The 20654-nt window shown below is 46.0% G+C and overlaps 1 protein-coding gene and 1 non-coding gene across 3 annotated transcripts in view; both read right to left on the reverse strand.

Annotated features, from left to right (window-relative positions):
- Nucleotides 1-261: 261 nt before the first annotated feature.
- ATP2B4 (ATPase plasma membrane Ca2+ transporting 4) overlaps nt 262-20654 on the reverse strand; it is a 115362-nt gene continuing 94969 nt past the window's right edge. Inside the window, exons 20-23 of one of the 2 annotated variants that reach the window (XM_025380539.1) lie at nt 20400-20507; nt 17142-17318; nt 10916-11023; nt 262-4718 (exon numbers count right to left, since the gene is read on the reverse strand). In XM_025380539.1, coding sequence (XP_025236324.1) covers nt 4410-4718; nt 10916-11023; nt 17142-17318; nt 20400-20507 — 702 coding nt within the window. In that variant the 3' untranslated portion in view covers nt 262-4409. The remainder of the gene's footprint in view (nt 4719-10915; nt 11024-17141; nt 17319-20399; nt 20508-20654) is intronic. The other variant, XM_025380547.1, reaches the window with a different exon arrangement.
- On the reverse strand, nt 14973-15097 carry LOC112616245. Its single transcript, XR_003117601.1, has one exon. It is a non-coding gene; the product is annotated as a small nucleolar RNA SNORA77 (small nucleolar RNA).

Genomic DNA, 20654 nt, shown 5'->3' on the forward strand with positions numbered 1-20654 from the left:
CTGCCTCTTATTCTTCCAAAAGCTCCAGCTCCTGAATTGTGGATTCTAACCAAGGTGGGTGGAGCAAAGCTTGTACTACAAGGGAATGAAGCCAATGCAAGGGCCCAGAGGTAAGGGAAGTGTTGTCAGAGTCTGGTGGTAAGCTGAATTCTGTGCCTGTTTAAATGGGGTTGTCCTTGTGGTTGTGGCATTTCCCTTCTCAACTTCAACAGACAATCAGCAGCATTACTCAAAAGTGGAGACGCATGGAGGACAGCACAGTTACAAGTGGGCATGAGTTTTTATTCTCAGTGCACAGCAGTATTGGTTTCTGTTCATCAGCAAAAAGCTTTATTGGTTCCAAAAAATTATCCCTTTTAAAACTCCCCTTCTTCTTCTGGTCTCAGTGGAACAACACATTTGAATTTTAGATTTGACAGTTTATAGCATTTTTTTTTCCATAAATACATGCAAAACTTTGTACATAGAGCTTAAATCATATCAAAATGCAAATATAGATTGGGTGCGCTGTTAAGCTGAATTGCAAATTATGGCAACACACACTGGGGTATACATTGCTTTGATATCACCATTTGTTTGTTTATGTCATGCAGACCACAATAGTCAATCTTGTTTTGTTTTTCTTTTTTGTACAAAAATACCAGTGCTTGTTATACTAGTTACTAAAAGAAGAAGAAACTCAAAATTCCTATCTGCGTGCTAATTTGAAAAGAACAACATAGATAGATTTGTTGGCACATATATATGGCATATTCACATATGGCATATATACATATGGGGAGAAAACATGAACCAAAGGCCAATTCAGTTATGGGAGCTCATCTCCTTCCATCTCTCCTAATCAAGAGCAAAGGGAACAGCAGGCCTAACAGCAGGGTTGGGAAGGCAAAAGGACTGGCACTGAACTAAGTGAAAGGGCATCTGGTCTATTCAGAGGAAGAGGTTGGAATGGCTTAACAATAGCAGGCATTTATAAGTGACCACCCTCACCAATGCAGTGGGGGTGGTCCCTAGATAAGAAAGGTGAGGAAGTCTCTGCATATTGTGATGGTACCACAGGCTGCTTCAATTGTAAGGCAATGAAGCAGGAAAGAAAGGAAGGGATGCATTTAGAGGCTTTTCCGCACAATCGAGTGTGCCATGTCCCTCTGGGTTTTCAGCAGTGAGGTAACCCATTCAGATTTAACCGTGCTAATTCTCCTCTCTGAAGCTCAAGGGGAAAAAGAAACTCAAACCCTGAAGAACCCACAAGTGTCCAGTGGGATTTCTAGGTGATCTCTCTCTTAACCCCTTTAGGGATAGGAGAGTCATTCCAGAGGACAGATGATACTATGGGAGGGACCTAGCTTTAAGACTGTCACTCAGAGCTAGAACCAGCCATTGTTTTATCATTTAGAATTCTGTCCCCATTTAATATATTGCACAAAATCTTTCTAGGGGAGAAAAGCCATCATAAATAAGATCCTTGCACAAAAACTCACTAATGGAAAACCCCAGGGGGAACTGGAAATGAAAACTATGAAAAATGCAAACCCCAAATCAGAGTATCCTTACAGACCAGGAGAGATTCGTGTCTTTGGTACCACTCTGACAGCTATTCTTCAAGAAACACAAATCCAACGGAGGCCCCTAATCCTCATGACAAGTCAGGAAAGAGTCTGTCTATCCGTCTGCGTGGGGAGGGGGGCGCGGTGGGGAGGATTCCTTTCCTAACAGCTGTGTCCCTTGCTGGGTGTTTTCCTGACTATCCACGGTTTACTACCCGTTTTTCTAGGTTTATTAAGAGAGGAAGCTAGGATGATACGTTCTCCTTCTCCCCATCAGACCCTTTTCAAATCCGAAGCACCATTTTGGGGAAAAGGGTTATTAACTTATGCCGTATTTACCCACTGCCAGTTGGATCAGTGAAACTGAATAGAAAAAACTTATATAAAAAACATATGCACATAGACACTTAAACTTACTTAATTCCATTATCAACAAAATTTATATTAAAAAAGTCTAGAACCCAACAATTTTTTTCCCTAAGTATAAAGATGGCTGTTTGCAGAAAGAAAGTACGGTGTATTGGTTTTAAAACCAATTACAAATATACTAAGTCACCTGTCATGCCAAACAGCTGGTTATGTGCTCCCTTCCACAGAGCTACATGACGGCACTTTATTTTAAATCCTTTAAACAAAATACATATGGCTGACTCAAAAATATCAGTTTCTGATCTAAAGAAAACTATATATTTTTGCATATATTTCTATATTTTCTCTCCTATTATGGAAACTAGAACACAAGAAAAAAACCATTGACTTTTAAAAAGTAGACACAAGCCCTCAAGAGTAACCTGTCAGGCACCATGAGAGTCTTTTGCAAACAGGAATGGTAAAATAGCCTTCAAACCTCGTTATTGGCTTGCTATTTAAAATGATCTGAGGTAATACAAGACTTGATAGAATTAAATCTTCTAAAATAGTTGATGAATATATATGTGAACACCTAACACCTTGGGTGAGCTGTTTTTTTCCCTATGAGTATTTAAGACACAAAGAAGAATTATTGAAGCATGTACGTTTTACAAAACCAGAATCAAATTTGTTTTCCTATTTCCTACGATGATGGATTATGTAGTCATGGGGATATGCAGGGGGTATTGTTTCTCTATGTTTCCGACTGTGGACAGCTCAGGTGAAAGGGGTGAGGGAGGATAGATCCGGAAGAAAAGGCTAGGTGGATCAGGTCATCTTCCTCTCGCATGGGAATTTGGCTGTTCATATGTCCCCTCTTCTTGACTCTCATCACTCTAGAAAGAGGCGGGTGGGCTTAATTTATCTAACGAGAGGTGAGAGTCAGGAACATGAACTGGCCCCTGCACAGAAGTCAACACCAGCAGGGATACAAATGGAGCTCCTGCAAATGTGGCTCCACCTTGTCCCAGTAAGGAACACTTAAAAAATCTCCTAGCAAAGTCCCCAACTCCTGAGAGGCAGAGGGGAAGGGGATGCTTTGGGCAGTATTCAGGGAAAAAAAGGCACAGGGCTTTACTGGGCAGCAGCTGCAGCATGTGGCTGAAGAGGGGCTGGAGGAAGGGGCAGTGTGCTGGGGGGGTCTTTTGCTCCTTTACGTCAGCAAAATGTCACAGGGGCCTCCCACTTTGGATATATATTTTCAAAATCAGAATATTTGAGAAAGGCTGGGACCTTCTCAGATACTGGGAAAGTTGTGACACATGCAAAAACTAGAATTAGAAACTGGAGAGAATGTCGAAGCTGGTCCCCAGGCACCACAGCTCAAGGTTTCCGGCCCCTGCAGGAAGGTTTTCTCAGATCATACTAGAATGGCTCTTTGGCCTCTCCCAAAGCTTCTGAACACTCATTCCCCACCTGTCAGGTCCTGCCCTGGAGAGCCTTGGCAGATGGCTTTGAAAGCAGTGGTCACCCCAAAGAGGAGCCCACCAAAGTCTGCTTTGATGGTCTGTCTTGTCCTCGATTTGGCAGTGGCCGGTCCTCAATATTCAAGCCCAGTAAGGAGGCGGGGTTGAATATATACCACACATATGCAACCTCCATGGGCAAGGCTGATCTCCCTGGCACTTAAGAACCACATACACCTGACAAGATGGCAGTTTAAAAGCAGAAGGTAACCTGGCAACAACTGAGAAATATTCTTACCAGCACTTAATTGCTTCAAAGGGACCCTTTTAACAAAGAAACTGGTTGGATTCTAGAACTAAATCAAGGGTTCTTTTGGGCCAAAAGGGAGAAGGATCAAAGTTTATGCAATTCACCCATATCCTTTCCATTTTCTTAATCATCATTTAAAAAAAAAAAAAAAGGAAAGGAAGGGAAGATAAAGACAAAAAAGAACCTTGGAGAGGTTTGACTGGAAGGGCAGAAAGAGTTAGAGGCCTACAGGCCTTTAGGTGTAAGTTTTCAAAGTGGGAGAATTGAAAAACAATCATACTACTGGCGGATTTTAGACATTCCATCTCTACCTCAACATATTTCACTTGGGGATATTTGTCTCCCTCTGAACCCTCAACTTAGCTTATAAATGGCACAGACTTATAGGACAAAATCCAGAATTCAGGAGATGAACATCAGGGGAGAATGTGGGGTGGGGTGATGCCAAGAGGATTGTCATCATTTCTTTAAAAATGACAAGTGACTATCAAGGAGTAAATTCTACCATGACCTGCCTGGGGTTTGACTGGGCCCCGCTGCAAACCCCAAGTCAAACTTAAGTTGAAATCCTTGTAAGTCTGTGCTCTTGCCTCTTCGTGGTCAGGTGGGGGTTCACACACACTGCTGTTTACACAGCAGTTGACATGACGATGAAAAGTCCCATCATCACCTCATAGATGCGACAGGCGAAAATGGAAATAGGGAAAATAGGGATGAGAGTCAGAGAAAGAAAATTCAAACCGATGTCTCTAGGCTCTGTAGAGAGCTGTCCGACTGTGGGAGCTGCGCTTGGTTGCAGTCCACCGCATTGTTGTTTGTATTGGCGTATGGAGTGACCTCACCATCCAACAGGAGCACCCCAGTCCCAAACTTAGAAGCCTTGTCAGGATTTTCCTCCTCTTCCTCATCCAGGAGTGGTGTTCGCGGCAACTCCTCATCTATGGCGAATTCAGGGTGGGTCATGAAGTTGTGGATGGAGTGTTGGCTGTAGGGTTTCTGAATGGTTTCGTGGAGGGAACTATGGAACGCTTTGACCACTTTGATCTATACCAGGGGAAGGAAAAGGAGGATGAGAAAATAGGGAGGTGAGAATTGGCTGGCAGAACAAGGAGATGGTGGTTTTAGGAGAGAAACAAAACCCAAACTATAGAACATGACTGCTCAGCAACCAAAACCAAACACACATCAGAGGAGATCATGGGGCACTAGAAACATCACACGGCTCAACTTTCAAGCAGTGGGGTGGGCTGGGGTGAGTGATGGCAAACAACTAGGACGTTTTGAAAGCTGCATTTAAAGAAGTAGAAAACCCAAAGCAACGTTAGCATTCCCAAACAATCTACTTTTAAAATGAAACAGAAAACAAGAAGTTTCATTAGTTCTTTTAGATGGAGGGCAAGGGCATGGGAACTAGATGCAAATTGATAGCCAAACTTAAAAAGATGATTCAGACATGTGGATTTCTGTGCTGAGGCCAAACATTTTGTGAATGGGGAATGAAAAAATTATGCATTGAGGTTTAGTTATCTGTTTAAGGACCTCAAAGAGCCAGCATACACCAATCTGCACATAATACACGTTGGGTGACGAGTGACCACGAATACTGTGCAGCCAGGCAGACGAACCAATCTTCATTTGTGTCAGCAGCATGCAGGAACTTAAAACTCTCCAGTAATAATTTGCCCTTTCAGCCAGGAAACATGCATATTTTTACATCCCACGACCACCACTGTGTCCCCTCCCAGCAAATAACACAGAACTTCACTCCTTCAGCCCCTTCCCTAGGAGAAGTGGATAAAATACAGGTGTCAAAAGATGCTTTCCTCCTGCCTATTGAGAAAAGACCTGGCTCTCATGATTCAAATGCACGATCATGTCTCTGATACACAGCAACGGTGCCCAATCATGCTGCTTTCTCCAGCTGTTTCCAAATTGTGAAGAGGAGCATAGTCTTATGTGGAGAAGGAAATGAAAGGGACCAGTGAGAGAAACCTAACTCAGGAGGTGGTGCTACAAACAAGTGGCCTTTCTGATGGGGTGGATGAAGAGGATGATGGAAAGGAAACCATGTGCAGTTTGTGTGGTTTTACTGGGCAAAAGGAGATGCATTGCCCAGTGTCATAGCCTCTGTCCTACTGTGCAAAAAGGAAGGGATTCGGTCAGTTCAGAGTCATGAAGAAAAAACTGACAATAATTGATTCCTGTGAACAGCTTTTGCTTGTCCACAGGCACCAGCAATTTTGGCAGCTCTGCTTTTCTGAACTGTAGGTCTCTCTGAGGCGTGGCTTAGAATCAGTGTTGGTAGAATTGGGGTAGAGGGAGAGGGTTGGAGCTCCAAGAAGTTAGAGAGAGGGGCCAGGGGAAAGGTAAATGGTTATAGGACAGTTTTAGTTGTTGGAAGGTGGCTGATCCTAGTCTTGTCCCAAAAATCTTCACTCAGAAAAGAAATGGGAGTAATGTGGGGGAAATTGTTGAGGTTGCGGGGGTAGGAGTGATGAAGGTGGGAGTAAGGTACCTCTTTCATTCCTCTGCTGTTTAAGCAAAAAGTATATCCCAGGAGAATAGGCAAGAATTTGGAGACAGCAGAGGATACAAAGAGTCAGCCAAATAAACTGTTTGGATCACCTGTTTCAGTGCTTCCTACCACCATACAGAACTTTCATAAATACCACTCAAAGGCGGCTCACTATCAATACTGTTGGTCTATTTTCTCTGGAGGAGAATGTGTCTCTGCTGGCTAAGGCTTTCTTTATCTTGCCCCACTCTACTACAGCCCACCCGGGACTGAGGGTGCCCAAAGCTCAGAAGGCAAAGGACTCCTTGCCACTCAATAGCATCAGCTCGGTACCTCAGCTAAGAAGAATCAGGGAGCATAGGCACACACTCACCATGCTGAACAGAAAGTGAGGACCACATTTTTATTATCTGATTCCTATTTGACCATCTGATGGGGGAATTTTACCTGTCATGTTGCCTTTGCTCCAAATCTAGGTGAGATCAGATGGAATGGGGGCTCCATCTGGTCTTCAGGAAGTCTCAAGTTTTCATTGATCTACATAAAATCTCAGAGCAAGGCAATTTGGATTAAGTGAGTCCAAACCCAATGCCTTCTCCTTTGGCCCTGGCACAGATACACTGGCCAAGAGATGGGTCCAAAGCCATCCCACCCCATCAAAGCCGTCACTGTCAGGAGTGATGACATTTTCCATATGCTTTCAAGATCTCAAAATTTCTACCAGCTATCACAGGAGGGCAGGTGCCTTTATCCACCAGCACATTATCTTCAATATCAGTGAATTTCAACTTCCTGCTTCCATTCAATTGAATACTTTATTGAAAAAAATTACATGTGAAGTCCACTATAGAAAATAAATTTGCAACAACTGGGGTTGGAGTGAGGGTCTGGAGCCCTGTTTGTTGGCTTTTCCTCTCACCTGTTGCGGTGACCAATAATACTGTTACAGGTAAACAATGAGGGAGATAAAAGTGAATTGGGGATGGGTAGATGGAAAAAATACGGGAAACATCTTTTGGGGAGCAAGAAACAGTCATCCAGCTAGACTGCAGGACTTCTGGAATCTAAAGGGAAACCAGCCACCTGTAAGGAAGCTCATGTGAAGAGGGGTCAGAGAGCTAGGGGTGACCAGCTGGCTTGCTGGGTGGAGAGAAGGGGGAGGGAGGAGAGGGCATGGGGCTGTGCCAGGATGCCCCAACTCCGGCACTGGCCTCAGAGAACACATGCTGATGAACAACCACACACCATATCACCACCAATCCACCCAGGGCTGGCATCTCCCTTTCCTGGAGCATGATGCCTGGTGCATGAGCAGTGTATGGGGACAAGACAGGGCTAGTGAAGTAGGTGCAGGGAAAGCTTTGAGCACTCTCCACACAGCCAGTCAACCCTTCCTTCCCTGGGCATTATTTCTCAAAACCTTGGGGAAATGTCTCTTCTAGGGCGCTGGCCTACAGGTGGAAGTGGCTGGTTGAAGGGCAACTCTTTTCATGACTCAGGAGACTGGGTATGAGTGCTGAGGGCTACTCTCTGCAGCTCAACGAGTGGGCGGGTGAAGACTCCATTTCCTCAGCCAGAATATTGCGTAGTTTTCTGCTCTTGTTTTTTTTGAGATGGAGTTTTGCTCTTGTTGCCCAAGCCGGAGTGCAATGGTGTGATCTCAGCTCACTGCAACCTCTGCCTCCCGAGTTCAAGCGATTCTCCTGCCTCAGCCTCCAGAGTAGCTGGGATTACAGGCGCCTGCCACCATGCCCAGCTATATTTTTTGTATTTTTAGTAGAAACGGGGTTTCACCATGTCAATGTTGGCCAGGCTGGTCTCGAACTCCTGATCTCAAGTGATCCACCAGCCTTGGCCTCCCAAAGTGCTGGAATTACAGGCGTGAGCCACCACACCGGGCAGTTTTCTGCTCTTATCAGAAACCAGGAGAAAAGGATTAGGGCCTCCCTATGCAGGGAAATCTTAGAGATCTATCTAAAGAAGGTTGGACAAACAGTTGGTTTCATTTGGAGATCTGGAATGGGAAAGAGGGTTTTAAAATGTATGGCTATAACTTTTAGGAGCGCCAACTAAAAAAGGACAGCTGGAGAAAGAGCAGGTGTGGCCCGTCTCTCCTCTGATCTTCTGGTCTTTGAGGGTTTGGAGCACACCCTCTACCAGCTCCTCTACAAGATCCCAGTAGGCTCAGTCTTCTGCTTAGTCTCCTTCCACCATCAAACCATCAGGATATCTGACACTAACTCTTCCTACCAGAAAGGGATGATTAAAACAGAACAGAAGCTAGTTAGAAGGGGATGGCAGAACTAGAAGGAAAAAAGGAATTAAGAGAGGAATATGAAAGAACGGTTGCCAGAGGTTCCTGGATATTTGCAGGGCAAGACTTCGTTAGTTCTTTCTTGCCTGTTTTTTTGACCTAAAGAAATTGTATGTATCTCTATCAAGTCCCACCCCCATGAGAACACTTTGGCTAAAGAGACAAAACAAATCTAAGTCTGGTCAACCCGCATAGTCCGTGATCATGTGAACCACAGACAAGGCGACTGTTCTTTCTTCAGCCCCTTCCCAGAGGTGGGAGTGGGTGAGGTTGGGAATGGGGGAGGAAGGAACAGACTGACCACTCAGATATTTGAAACCCACATTATATTTAATACAGATAAACTCCTTCCCACATTATCAGCAAAGAGTTGGCTACCTTCTCTCTCCTCTCTGAGTCCCATTTGGGGAAGGGAAAATGACCAAGAATAGGAGGGCATAAGCATTAGCAAGAATCCAAGAATCTACCAATGGGAACACCAGCTCTTAGGTTGTGAGTTGATAACATTCCAATGGAAAGTCGGGCTGAGAAAGGGGTTCCTGAAACTTTATGCGCAAAAAAAGTGCCGGCTATTGGTGAAACAATCAAACTAGAGAAAAGGAGAAGCAAAATAAAAGGGACTCCTCTTCAGAAACTCCTAAAAGTTTAGTAAATGAAGAAAAAACGTTATTTTGACTCTTCTATATATTTCTCCCACCTTGATGTGAATTAATTGATTTTTTTTTCTTGAGACAGAGTCTTGCTTTGTCACCCAGGCTGGAGTGCAATGGTATGATCTTGGCTCACTGCAACCTCTGCCTCCCGGGTTCAAGTGATTCTCCCGCCTCAGCCTCCCAAGTAGCTGGGATTACAGGCACACATCATATTGCCCGGCTAATTTTTGCATTTTTGTAGAGACAGGGTTTCACCATGTTGGCCAGGTTGGTCTTGAACTCCTGACCTCAGGCGATCTGCCCACCTTGGCCTCCCAAAGTGCTGGGATTACAGGCAGGAGCCACCGCACCCAGCCAAGATTAACTGATTTTTAAACCGGAGTCCCTGAAAAGTAAAAAAATGGGGATATTCAACCATATACGTTTTGAACTGACCTACCTTCTTTTCTTCACCTATAGCTACAATTTTTTTTTTTTTTTGAGACAGAGTCTTGCTCTGTTGCCCAGGTTGGAGTGCAGTGGCACAATCTCGGCTCACTGCAACCTCTGCATCCTGAGTTCAAGTTGATTCTCCTGTCTCAGCCTCGTGAGTAGTTGGGACTACAGGCACCTGCCACCACGCCTGGTTAATTTTTTGTATTTTTAGTAGAGATGGGGTTTCACCGTGTTAACCAGGATGGTCTTGATTTCCTGACCTCATGATCCGCTTTGGCCTCCCAAAGTGCTGGGATTACAGGCGTGAGCTACCGTGCCCGGCCAGCTACAACTTTTATGCTAAAATTGCCAGTTCGCAATACAGTGGTAGCCAAATGGACTATTATTATTGACCAAGTTTAATATTGGCTCAATTATGACAGGTCCACTAGTCAAAACACACCCACGGGCACATTAGTTCCCTTCCTTCCTTTCCTCAAAAGATCCCAAACTTGGCCGGGTGCGGTGGCTCAAGCCTGTAATCCCAGCACTTTGGGAGGCCGAGGCGGGTGGATCACGAGGTCAGGAGATCGAGACCATCCTGGCTAACATGGTGAAACCCCGTCTCTACTAAAAATACAAAAAACTAGCCGGGCGCGGTGGCAGGCGCCTGTAGTCCCAGCTACTCGGAGGCTGAGGCAGGAGAATGGCGTGAACCTGGGAGGCGGAGCTTGCAGTGAGCCGAGATCGCGCCACTGCACTCCAGCCTGGGTGACACAGCGCGAGACTCCGTCTCAAAAAAAAAAAAAAAAAAAAAAAAAAAAAGATCCCAAACTTGTAAAGAAAGTTCCTGGGTTTTCATTTGGCCTAATCTCACATCTAAGCTTAGGAGGTAGAGTTCAGACTCAAAGGAGCAGGAGGAGAGGAGAGAAACAACAACATATCCCAGCAAAGCAACAAACAAACAGACAAACCAAAAAGGCAACACAAAACAAAACTCAAGAAAAGGAAGAAACGAGCAATGCAGGGGAACAATCAGAAAACAGAATTGTCTTTAAAACAGTTAAGGTTTAATAGCTTTTCTACATTACAAAAATAAAATACAAGGGCACACAGGCTGGTTTTAGAGTGGGATTTTTGTCTTTTCTTCCCTTAAATCAAAATATCAAAGGGAAAACCCAAAAGAAAAGATAACCATGGTTGGTTAAAGTGGATGCCACGTGCTGTCTTGTGGTCATTTTAGCAAATCATGCATCATAATAGACTATCACTCACTGCCCATAGGAGGAGATGAAACAGCAGGAACAGAAGTGGTGGGGGAAGATTTGACTGGTGCAACTGCTACATAGGATGAACTAGGAACAAGTTTTACATCAAGGTGTTGACCCATGTTCTGTCGCCTTAGGACTCCCTTAAAAGAGGCTCCCGTCTGGAATGTGTTAATTACGTCGATCTGCAAAGAATCAGAGAGTGAGACAGCTTTGCTCCACAGAGAGGTGAAGAAATAGGAAGGGAGGGTCATGGAAGGTTTGGGAAGTGGGGATGGAAGTAGATGGGAAAAGGGGACAGGAGACAGCTAGAGAGAGTTTCCCTCCCACACAAAGCAATGGTGAGGAGAAGGGGAAAAACATTAATTGCATATCATACTTCATTTAGGGAACAATTTGCCAGGGAGTCCCAAACGCCCAGCCAGAATCTAGTTTTCTCTTCCCTTTGAATCCATGGTGGGCATTTGAGGTGTAGAGGGGGCCAAGAGTATTTAAAATTTGAAGGGACTTTTCCCCACTCCATCACTCCTAACAGCTAGACAGATTGTTCATTGTTTTTACCTGTACTCTTTTTTTTTTTTTTTTTTTTTTGAGACTGAGTCTGGCTCTGTCGCCCAGGCTGGAGTGCAGTGGCCGGATCTCAGCTCACTGCAAGCTCCGCCTCCCGGGTTTACGCCATTCTCCTGCCTCAGCCTCCCAAGTAGCTGGGACCACAGGCGCCCGCCACTTCGCCCGGCTAGTTTTTTGTATTTTTTAGTAGAGGCGGGGTTTCACCGTGTTAGCCAGGATGGTCTCGATCTCCTGACCTCGTGATCCACCCGTCTCGGCCTCCCAAAGTGCTGGGATTACAGGCTTGAGCCACCGCGCCCGGCCCTTTTTTTTTTTTTTTTTGAGATGAAGTCTCACTCTGTCGCCCAGGCTGGAGTGCAGTGGCGTGATCTCGGCTCACTGCAACCTCCACCTACAGGCCCATTTTAACCTGTACTCTTAAAAATAAGGCAAACAATTCTGAAGGCAAATTATGTATTACTGAATTTCAAGGCTCAGGAACCTCTTAATCAATTCAATCGACTACCTATTTTTGCAGATTTTCCAGGAAAATAACTCATGTGTTTAAAGAAAAAACAGGAGCCATGTAGTAGCCAATATACAAGTGGCCATGATGGAAAGGCCCCTGGGCCATGAGTTGCTGGGGGCTCATCCTCCTCTGGGTATCTTGTCTGAGTTATCCCTTCCCTGTGCTGAAGTAGGCAGGGTCCCTGAGAATGGAGCTCAAGAACCCAGTGGCCAAGCCCACTAGAGAGAATGCTACTAAGTGCATTAATGCATTAGAGATTCTGAAATGTCTGGCAGAAATGCTGACAGTAACTCGGCAATTAGACTGAGGGAGGGGGAGGAATAGGTTTTGGTTAGCGGTTGTTGAAATAGCTACAGTTCGAGACTTACACAAGTAGTCTCTGGTTTTCAGTGCGCTGTTCCTCAGAGACAGAGGCAATTACATTTTCTTGCTTTCTTTTTTTTTTTCAGACAGAGTCTTGCTCTGTCACCCAGGCTGGAGTGCAATGGCACGATCTTGGCTCACTGCAACCTCCGCCTGCTGGGTTCAAGCCATTCTCCCGCCTCAGCCTCCTAAGTAGCTGGGACTACAGGTGTGCACCACCACGCCCAGCTAATTTTTTTATTTTTAGTAGAGATGGAGTTTCACCATGCCGGCCAGGCTGGTCTCAAACTCCTGACCTTGTGATCCACCCTCCTCGGCCTCCCAAAGTGCTGGAATTACAGGTGTGAGCCACCGCGCCCGGCCATGCCATTCATTTTCTGACAATGGTCCTGATCTAGGGCCTCAATCAACTCTACCATCCTTATCCCTGACCCCTAAGTAACAGGGATGAAATCAAAAGGAATTTCCTTTAGCCTTCATGAAACTGGTAGAATAATCTTAGAAATATCTATCTGCTTAATGCCAAGGGTTAATCTACCAGGAATGTAGGAAAGGTGCTGATTCCATTAACTGGGCTTCATTTTCCCAGGAGGGAAGATGAGAAAGCAGGCAGAATATGAGTGAGATAGTTCTTTTATAAAGCTTCCTGAGAAGCCATGAGCTGTTTAGGGCTAGTTTCTGGATCCAGATTACAGTTTGAGCTGAAACACCACTGCTTCCTCACATTATTCAGTTTTAGTTCCCTGGGACTGAGGAGCTTGAACCTGCAGGAGGAGAGGGTTTACACTTGGGGTTGCGGGGGTGGGTGGCGGTTCCAGCTCCATAGAAGAAGGGACTGTAGAGATACCTTCTTCAGTGCTTGTTGGAGTTACAAGGTCCCAACCCTCACAATTCTAGTCTCTAAGTTTCCTAACACCTCCCATACCAAAGCACTGTGATGAGACTGACAACAAAGATCAACGTGGAGATGACAGGCGGTTTTGTTAGAACCCAGCTGAGGTTGAAGGGTTGATGTTGGGAGCGGACCTCAGGGATCCAGGTACACGTTAGCATCATTAGCCTCATCAACTTCCGGAGTCAGGTGCATCCTGGGATGGTGTGAATTTGCTCACGGTGGCATCTTGAACATGCCTCACTTTAGGCTTTAATGCCATTGTGGCCTAACTGCCTCACGCTCCAACAATGGGGAAAGGTAGTATACCTAAAGCTATGTGGGCAGTGAAACCAAAAAGACCTTATAGAGAGGTGCATAGTCAAGGAAATAGAAATTGGTAGTGGAGGGAAGGAAGACCCATAAATCTCAGCCTCCCAGGACAGAAGACTGGAAAGGAGCATGGAGGCACTGGACTGAGGGAATCGTGGCTAGGAGAAAAGAAATCATGTAGTAGAAGAAGTGCTTGATCCTGGAGAAAAGAAAAGCAAAGACAGGTTATTTCGGAAAGAGCAGACCCACAGGAGAGCACTGGGGGCTTTAGAGATGGGAGCCAAAGGCGCCAGGTTCTATGGGTACTTGGACTCAGCAGCCTGGACGGTGGGGTGGGGTAGGGAGTGGGCATGGGGACTCTGGATGCCACGAGGCACTTTGTGCAGGTCCCGCTGGAATTTTTCTTTCTGGGAGGAGGAACTCGAGAGAGGGAAAAGGAACCCTAGTGTTTCCCTACCTAGCCCTTTTCCACTTTCCTTTTTTTAAAATTTAGCTCTTTATATAATATCCCTTGTAAAAATGAAAGAATAAAAACAAACTAAAAAAGAGAGGCAGGGTAAATTTTTTTTTTTTTTTTTTTTTAAAGAAAGGAAAGAGAGGAAAAGGAAATAAAATAAGACAATTTATTGCTTCTCCTCAGCATCCTCCTTGGTCTCCTCCTTCACTGAGAGAGCTTCTAGCTTTTCCGCCACTTTTCCGGCATGATTGTTTTTGCCTGATCCTGGCCAATTCACCTCCTGGAGTCTGTCTTCTTTTTTTTTTTTTTTTTTTTTTTTTNGTGTACTACGACTTGGATTTGCATGATTTTTCTTCTGAACTGCACTTCAGGATTGTCTCCATCAGTGGGGTAGCAAAGACAACTTTCTAAAAATTCAATTTCCCTGCAGTTCAAGTCTGTCTTCTTTTTTTTTTTTTTTTTTTTTTTGAGGCGGAGTCTCGCTCTGTGGCCCAGGCTGGAGTGCAGTGGCTGGATCTCAGCTCACTGCAAGCTCCGCCTCCCGGGTTCACGCCATTCTCCTGCCTCAGCCTCCTGAGTAGCTGGGACTACAGGCGCCCGCCACCTCGCCCGGCTAGATTTTTGTGTTTTTTAGTAGAGACGGGGTTTCACTGTGTTAGCCAGGATGGTCTCGATCTCCTGACCTCGTGATCCACCCGTCTCGGCCTCCCAAAGTGCTGGGATTACAGGCTTGAGCCACCGCGCCCGGCCTTGAGTCTGTCTTCTTGAAACTCAATGACCAAAGGAAGCCAAGTGGATGCATTCAAGCACCGCCTAGACCATGGTCAGGCTGCTCAGTGACATCTGGTCACTTGCCACCACAGCTGCAGTCCAGCCTCACGGCAGAGGTGACCAAGCCCTCTGAGAGACAAACCGAGGACCACTGTGTAAAGCACCTTTTGGTGAGCTCCAGGCAGTGCCCGGACTCCAATGCCTGCCCAATTGGATGTGAGGCCAGCAACACGGAGAAGTGCTCAGGCCTCCCCAGGAAGTACCTGTGTCCCCAGGGAGCTGCATCGCCCTGGATAGGTGAGACAGCCACAGCACCCTGGAATGTTTATCTGGCAGACAGAAAAAGCACCCGCCTGGAAGTATAGTCAGGTGCAGAGTGAGTCTGCAATCCATTTTTCTTTTTCTTTTCTTTTCTTTTTTTTTTTTTTTTTTGAGACAGAGTCTTGCCTTGTTGCCCAGGCTGGTGTGTAATGGCACAATCTTGGCTCACCGCAACCTCAGCCTCCTGGGTTCAAGTGATTCTCCTGCCTCAGCCTCCCGAATAGCTGGGATTACAGGTGCCCACCACCACGCCCAGCTGATTTTTGTATTTTTAGTAGAGCCAAGGTTTCACTATGTTGGCCAGGCTGGTCTCGAACTCCTGACCTCATGATCTGCCTGCCTCGGCCTCCCAAAGTGCTGGGATTACAGGCGTGAGCCACCACACCCGGCCTCTTTTCCACTTTTCTATCTGTTGTCTTGCCTATACGAGATAAGTTCCTACCAGGTATGCAGTTTAGAATATTCACTTCATCTATCTCTCTTATACACTAAGGAGGTGGGGTTGACTGGGGAACTTTCTTTCTCTTTTTTTTTTGAGATGAGTCTCACTCTGACACCCAGGCTAGAGTGCAATGGCGTGGTCTCAGGTCACTACAACCTCCGCCTCCCGGGTTCAAGCGATTTTCCTGCCTCAGTCTCCCAAGTAGCTGGTACTACAGGCATGTGCCACCATGCCTGGCTTGTATTTTTAGTAGAGACAGGGTTTCACCATGTTGGCCAAACTGGTCTCGAACTCCCGACCTCAGGTGATCCACCTGCCTCGGCCTCCCAAAGTGCTGGATTGCAGGTATGAGCCACTGCCCCCGGCCTTTTGTTTTTTTGAGACAGAGTTTAGCTCTCGTTGGCCAGGCTGGAGTACAATGGCACGATCTTGGCTCACTACAACCTCTGCCTCCCGGGTTCAAGCAATTCTCTTGCCTCAGCCTCCTGAGTAGCTGGGATTACAGGTATGTGCCACTACGCCCAGCTAATTTTGTATTTTTAGTAGAGACGCGGTTTCTCCATGTTGGTCAGGCTGGTCTCGAACTCCTGACCTCAGGTGATCCACTCACCTCGGCCTCCCAAAGTGCTGGGATTATAGGCGTGAGCTACCATGCCTGGCTGACTGGGGAACTTTCTAAAACATTTGCAAGGCCAGTTTTAGACAGTGAAACTTAATAACTTATTTAGAAGATCTCCAGCCAATCAGCAGAGAGAAATATACCTGTTCTCTGGAGACCACCCTTGAGATCTTGGAATTTACAGTGTTTTTCAGATGGAAAATCTCAGGATTAAAACAATAAAGCTATATGGGGTGAGAGCAGGGGAAGACAGAATTATCAATGCCTAGATCAGCCCATTCACCCAGGAGAAAGTAGTTACAATTGATGCATGGAAAGTGGAAAAAAAAAAAAAGTTATTGTGGGGCTATAGGCAGGGGATATAAGAGCAGCAGGGGTGGCTTCTATCCCATTTCAGAAATTGCAAGAAGGGAAGAGGCTTGAAGAAATTATTGCTTCCTCCTTGTCAGGAAGCCAAGTTTGAATCCTGCAAAAGATGCTCAGACATCAACAGACTATTGTCATTTTTACACATGAAACCATCAGATTCCCCACCATGGCCTTACACTTTGAATGGGAGAGATATAACAGGGTGAGTTTCTTTTACAAAGACCCTTCCAGATAGCATCTATTCCTATAATGGCAGTGTGTGGAAGCTAGATTAAGTGAATGCTGGGTATGTTGGCATATTGATATTGTCTAACTCCTTCCTTCTGAAGGGAGGGAAAAACTGAACATAAGAGACCTGAGACCTTCAGCATAAGAGACCTTATGCTGAAGCTTGCCCATTTGACAGAGGATAGAAGGGTGGGCTTTAGGGTCAACCCAGAGCTAAAGGACTATGCTAATGGCCTCCCATGGTCTAGGTCATTTGACTCCTCTCCTCTCAGAGGACCCCACACAGATCCCTTTGCCTATCTGTCCTGAAGCTGAGGATCTAGGGCTGCCCATCAGTAGTGAGCCTTTGGAAGGGAAGAGATGCTGGCCAACAAGAACTGCTGCCCTCCCAACACCTTCCAATATGGGAAGCTTCTTCTCCCAAGGGAAGGACAGACCACTATCAGAGTACCTGAGTCTGGATACGGTTCAGGCCCCGGAACCAGAGGATCTGGCCTCGGCGCAGCTCCATCTCAGCATGGTCAATCTCATCCAGCCCCTCAGCATCCTTGGTGATCTCCTCTTTGGTGGTGCCATGCCCAGCCTCCTTCAGGAACTTCAGGGATCGGGTAGGTATTGCGGAGATGAACTGAAAACAAGTGCAGTGAAGAGGGAGACATCAGAATCAGCGTAAAAAGAGCTGTCAGTCAACTTACATGAGCCACGCCCTTGGGCAGGTTACTCTTTGTCCTACCACGCTTCCCACTGGAAGAGCAGTGGACAGAAGTACCAATCCATCCAGGCAAGCATTCTCCAAGTGCCCACCAGTGGTCAGGCTCTTAGGAAGGCTTTCTGTATTTATGAACACACACAAAAGAGAGCTTATATTCTATTAATCAACCAGCCATCTGCCTGGTCATATACTTCATTTTTCTCTTTCTGTCTCATTTCTTCTGTTCCATTTTGCAATCTGTTTTTAAGGTTAACGTAACTATACTGCATGGTATGCAGTAGGAAGGGACAGAGACCAGGATCTGGGGGAAAACAGTCTGGGGAGAAGATGGTGATATCGTATATGTATGGGAAGGGGTTGAGAAGGGTATTGGAAATGAATGACCCCTTTCTTAGTTGCCACATGCAAAGTAGTTTCTGTGTTACAAACTCTCGTGAAAGGATATCGAAAGTTTTCTTGGGCTTGAGATGAGGAAGTGGATGGGATAGTCCATGGAAGAAGGGACACATGAGTATTATCAGAAGACAAGGAGCAGTACATTGGGCTTGAAATTCAGAATAAAATTTCCCGGTGAGCTCAGCACCTGTCAGTCATTTCTTTCCAGACAAGATGAGGAGTAGCCAGGGCTCACGTGGGGAAGAGGGACTATATGGGCAATCTGATATGGAGTCAAGTGTTTTGAAATGGGAAGAATGCCAGAGCTCTGCTTCTGAATGTGGAAGGAGCTGCTGCGATACAGAAGGAAGGCTGCTGTCTGGCATAAGGCCCCATGGCCACATGTGAGGCAAGAGCCAGAACAGAGTTTCAAACAACAGGTGAAACAACCAAGCTTTACCAAAGCATAAAACTGCTTTAGGAACTCACTGATTTAAAAAATATATATATTCACCAAAAAGAACAGGGTGGAGGGAATTGGGTCAGACATTAATTAGGGAGGGCTGGGTGCAGCGGTTCATGCCTGTAATCCCAGCATTTTGGGAGGCTGAGGCAGGAGGATTCCTTGAGCCCAGGAGTTCGAGATCACCCTGGGCAACACAGTGAGACCCCCATCTCTTTATTTTTTGTTTTTTGAGATAGAGTCTCACTCTTGTCACCCAGGCTGGAGTGGAGTGTCATGATTTCGGCTCATTGCACTCTGCCTCCTGAGTTAAAGCAATTCTGCCTCAGCCTTCCAAGTAGCTGGGATTACAGGCACGTGCCACCGTACTTGGCTAATTTTTTTTGTATTTTTAGTAGAGACGGGGTTTCACCATATTGGCCAGGCTGGTCTCAAACTCCTGACCTCAGGTGATCTGCTCGCCTTGACCTCTGAAAGTGTTGGGATTACAGGCGTGAGTCATTGTGCATGGCCTGAGACCCCCATCTCTTAAAAAAAAAAAAGAAAAGAAAAGAAAAAGAAATTAATCAGGGAGGCATCTAGGTGTAAAATAAATAACTAGCAGGTTTAGAGGGGAAGGCCTGAAGCTCCAGAAAGAGCTCTTCGAGGCCAGTTAGGGCAAAGTGTCTATTACCTGGGCGGCTGGGCACTAAGGGATTGTTTGCAGAGACCTGGGGTCTGTAAAGAGAGGCACAGCCCAGGCCAGAGCGGAGGATGAGGGAGGTTTGTAAAGTGGTATTAAGGAAGAAGCGCAACTATTAGACTTGATGATACTATTATAATCTTAATAGCTTAAAATTTGAATGAGTATTTATAAGGCATTAGACATTATTCTAAGTCTTTTCTGTATAGTAACTGATTCACTAATTAACAATGACCTTGTTTTCCTAAGTTGAAGACACTGAGACACAGATTGGTTATGTAACTTGCCCAAGATGATTCAGCTTATAAAAAGGAGAGCTGAGGCCAGGCACAATGGCTCAGGCCTGTAATCCCAGCACTTTGGGAGGCCATGGCGGGTGGATCGTCTGAGGTCAAGAGTCTGAGACCCGCCTGGCCAACATAGTGAAACCCTGTCTCTAATAAAATACAAAAAATTAGCTGGGCATGGTGGCAGGCGCCTGTAATCCCAGCTACCTGGGAGGTTGAGGCAGGAGAATGGCGTGGACCCGGGAGGGGGAGGTTGCAGTGAGCCGATATCGTGCCATTGCACTTCAGCATGGGCAATAAGAACGAAACTCCATCTCAAAAAAAAAAAGGAGAACTGGGCTGGGCGCGGTGGTTCACGCCTGTAATCCCAGCACTTTGGGAGGCCAAGGCAGGCAGATCATGAGGTCAGGAGTTTGAGACTAGCCTGGCCAGCAAGGTGAAACTCTGTATCTACTAAAAATATAAAAATTAGCCGGGTGCAGTGGTGGATGCCTGTAATCCCAGCTACTTGGGAGGCTGAGGCAAGAGAATTGCTTGAACCCAGGAGGCAGAGTTTGCATTGAGCCAAGATCACACCACTGCACTCCAGCCTGGGTGACAGAGCAAGACTGTCTCAGGAAAAAAAAAAAAAAAAAAAAAGAGAGCTGGATTCAAACCCAGACAGTCATTCCCAGAGTCCAACCACAGGCCACACTGCTACTCTAGAGATCTTGTAAATCTGAATTTATCTCAGGTAAGAGTTAAGCATTCCACCCAGATAAAGCCATGGCAAGAAACAGAAGAGGCTGGGAGTCCTGAATTATGTCAGCCTGGCAGCCCACAGCCAGGTTGCTGCCTCATGAGAATAAAGACACATGTCTTGTAAACTCTTCTATTTCTAAGATGCTTATTATATTTATTTTTTTGTAGCAAAATTCCATTGAAAAGTTTAGTTTCTGTCTCAGAGAAGCTAAGGGATTTTTCTACCTCCAGGCATGGTTAGAGAATTCTGAAACCTCTGAAGTGATCACTCCACCTTGAGATCCTATGAGATGGCAAGAACTTGAAAATTTGAGTGGCAGTGGGGAAGAAAGAAGAGAAGATGAAGAGGAGGAGCTGGGGGGTCTCCACGGTTGCTTGATCTATCTCCTGTAGAGGAGGAGAGGTCTGCAGGCTGTGAGAATGCACCAGGAGGGTGTGCTGGTACTCACCTGGCCCCACAGAAGTTCTCCAATCCCAATGAAGAGACACCACAACCACTGGGACAGGCTGAGGCTTGTACAACTGAAGGGTTTACCCCCAAATTCCACGATGAAAATCTAGAACAGAGAAAGGGGCAGCCCACCATCAAGGAAATGACTAACAGGCAGCTGGCCCTCCAGCCAAGGCCCCCAAAGCCACATCATCCCACTGCCTCAGGATCCTTGGGTGCAAGTTCTGATTTGCTCGCAGGGGAAGGGAAAAGA

Source organism: Theropithecus gelada, chromosome 1 (genome assembly GCF_003255815.1).
Source record: "Theropithecus gelada isolate Dixy chromosome 1, Tgel_1.0, whole genome shotgun sequence".
In the NCBI taxonomy this organism is placed as follows: domain Eukaryota; kingdom Metazoa; phylum Chordata; class Mammalia; order Primates; family Cercopithecidae; genus Theropithecus; species Theropithecus gelada.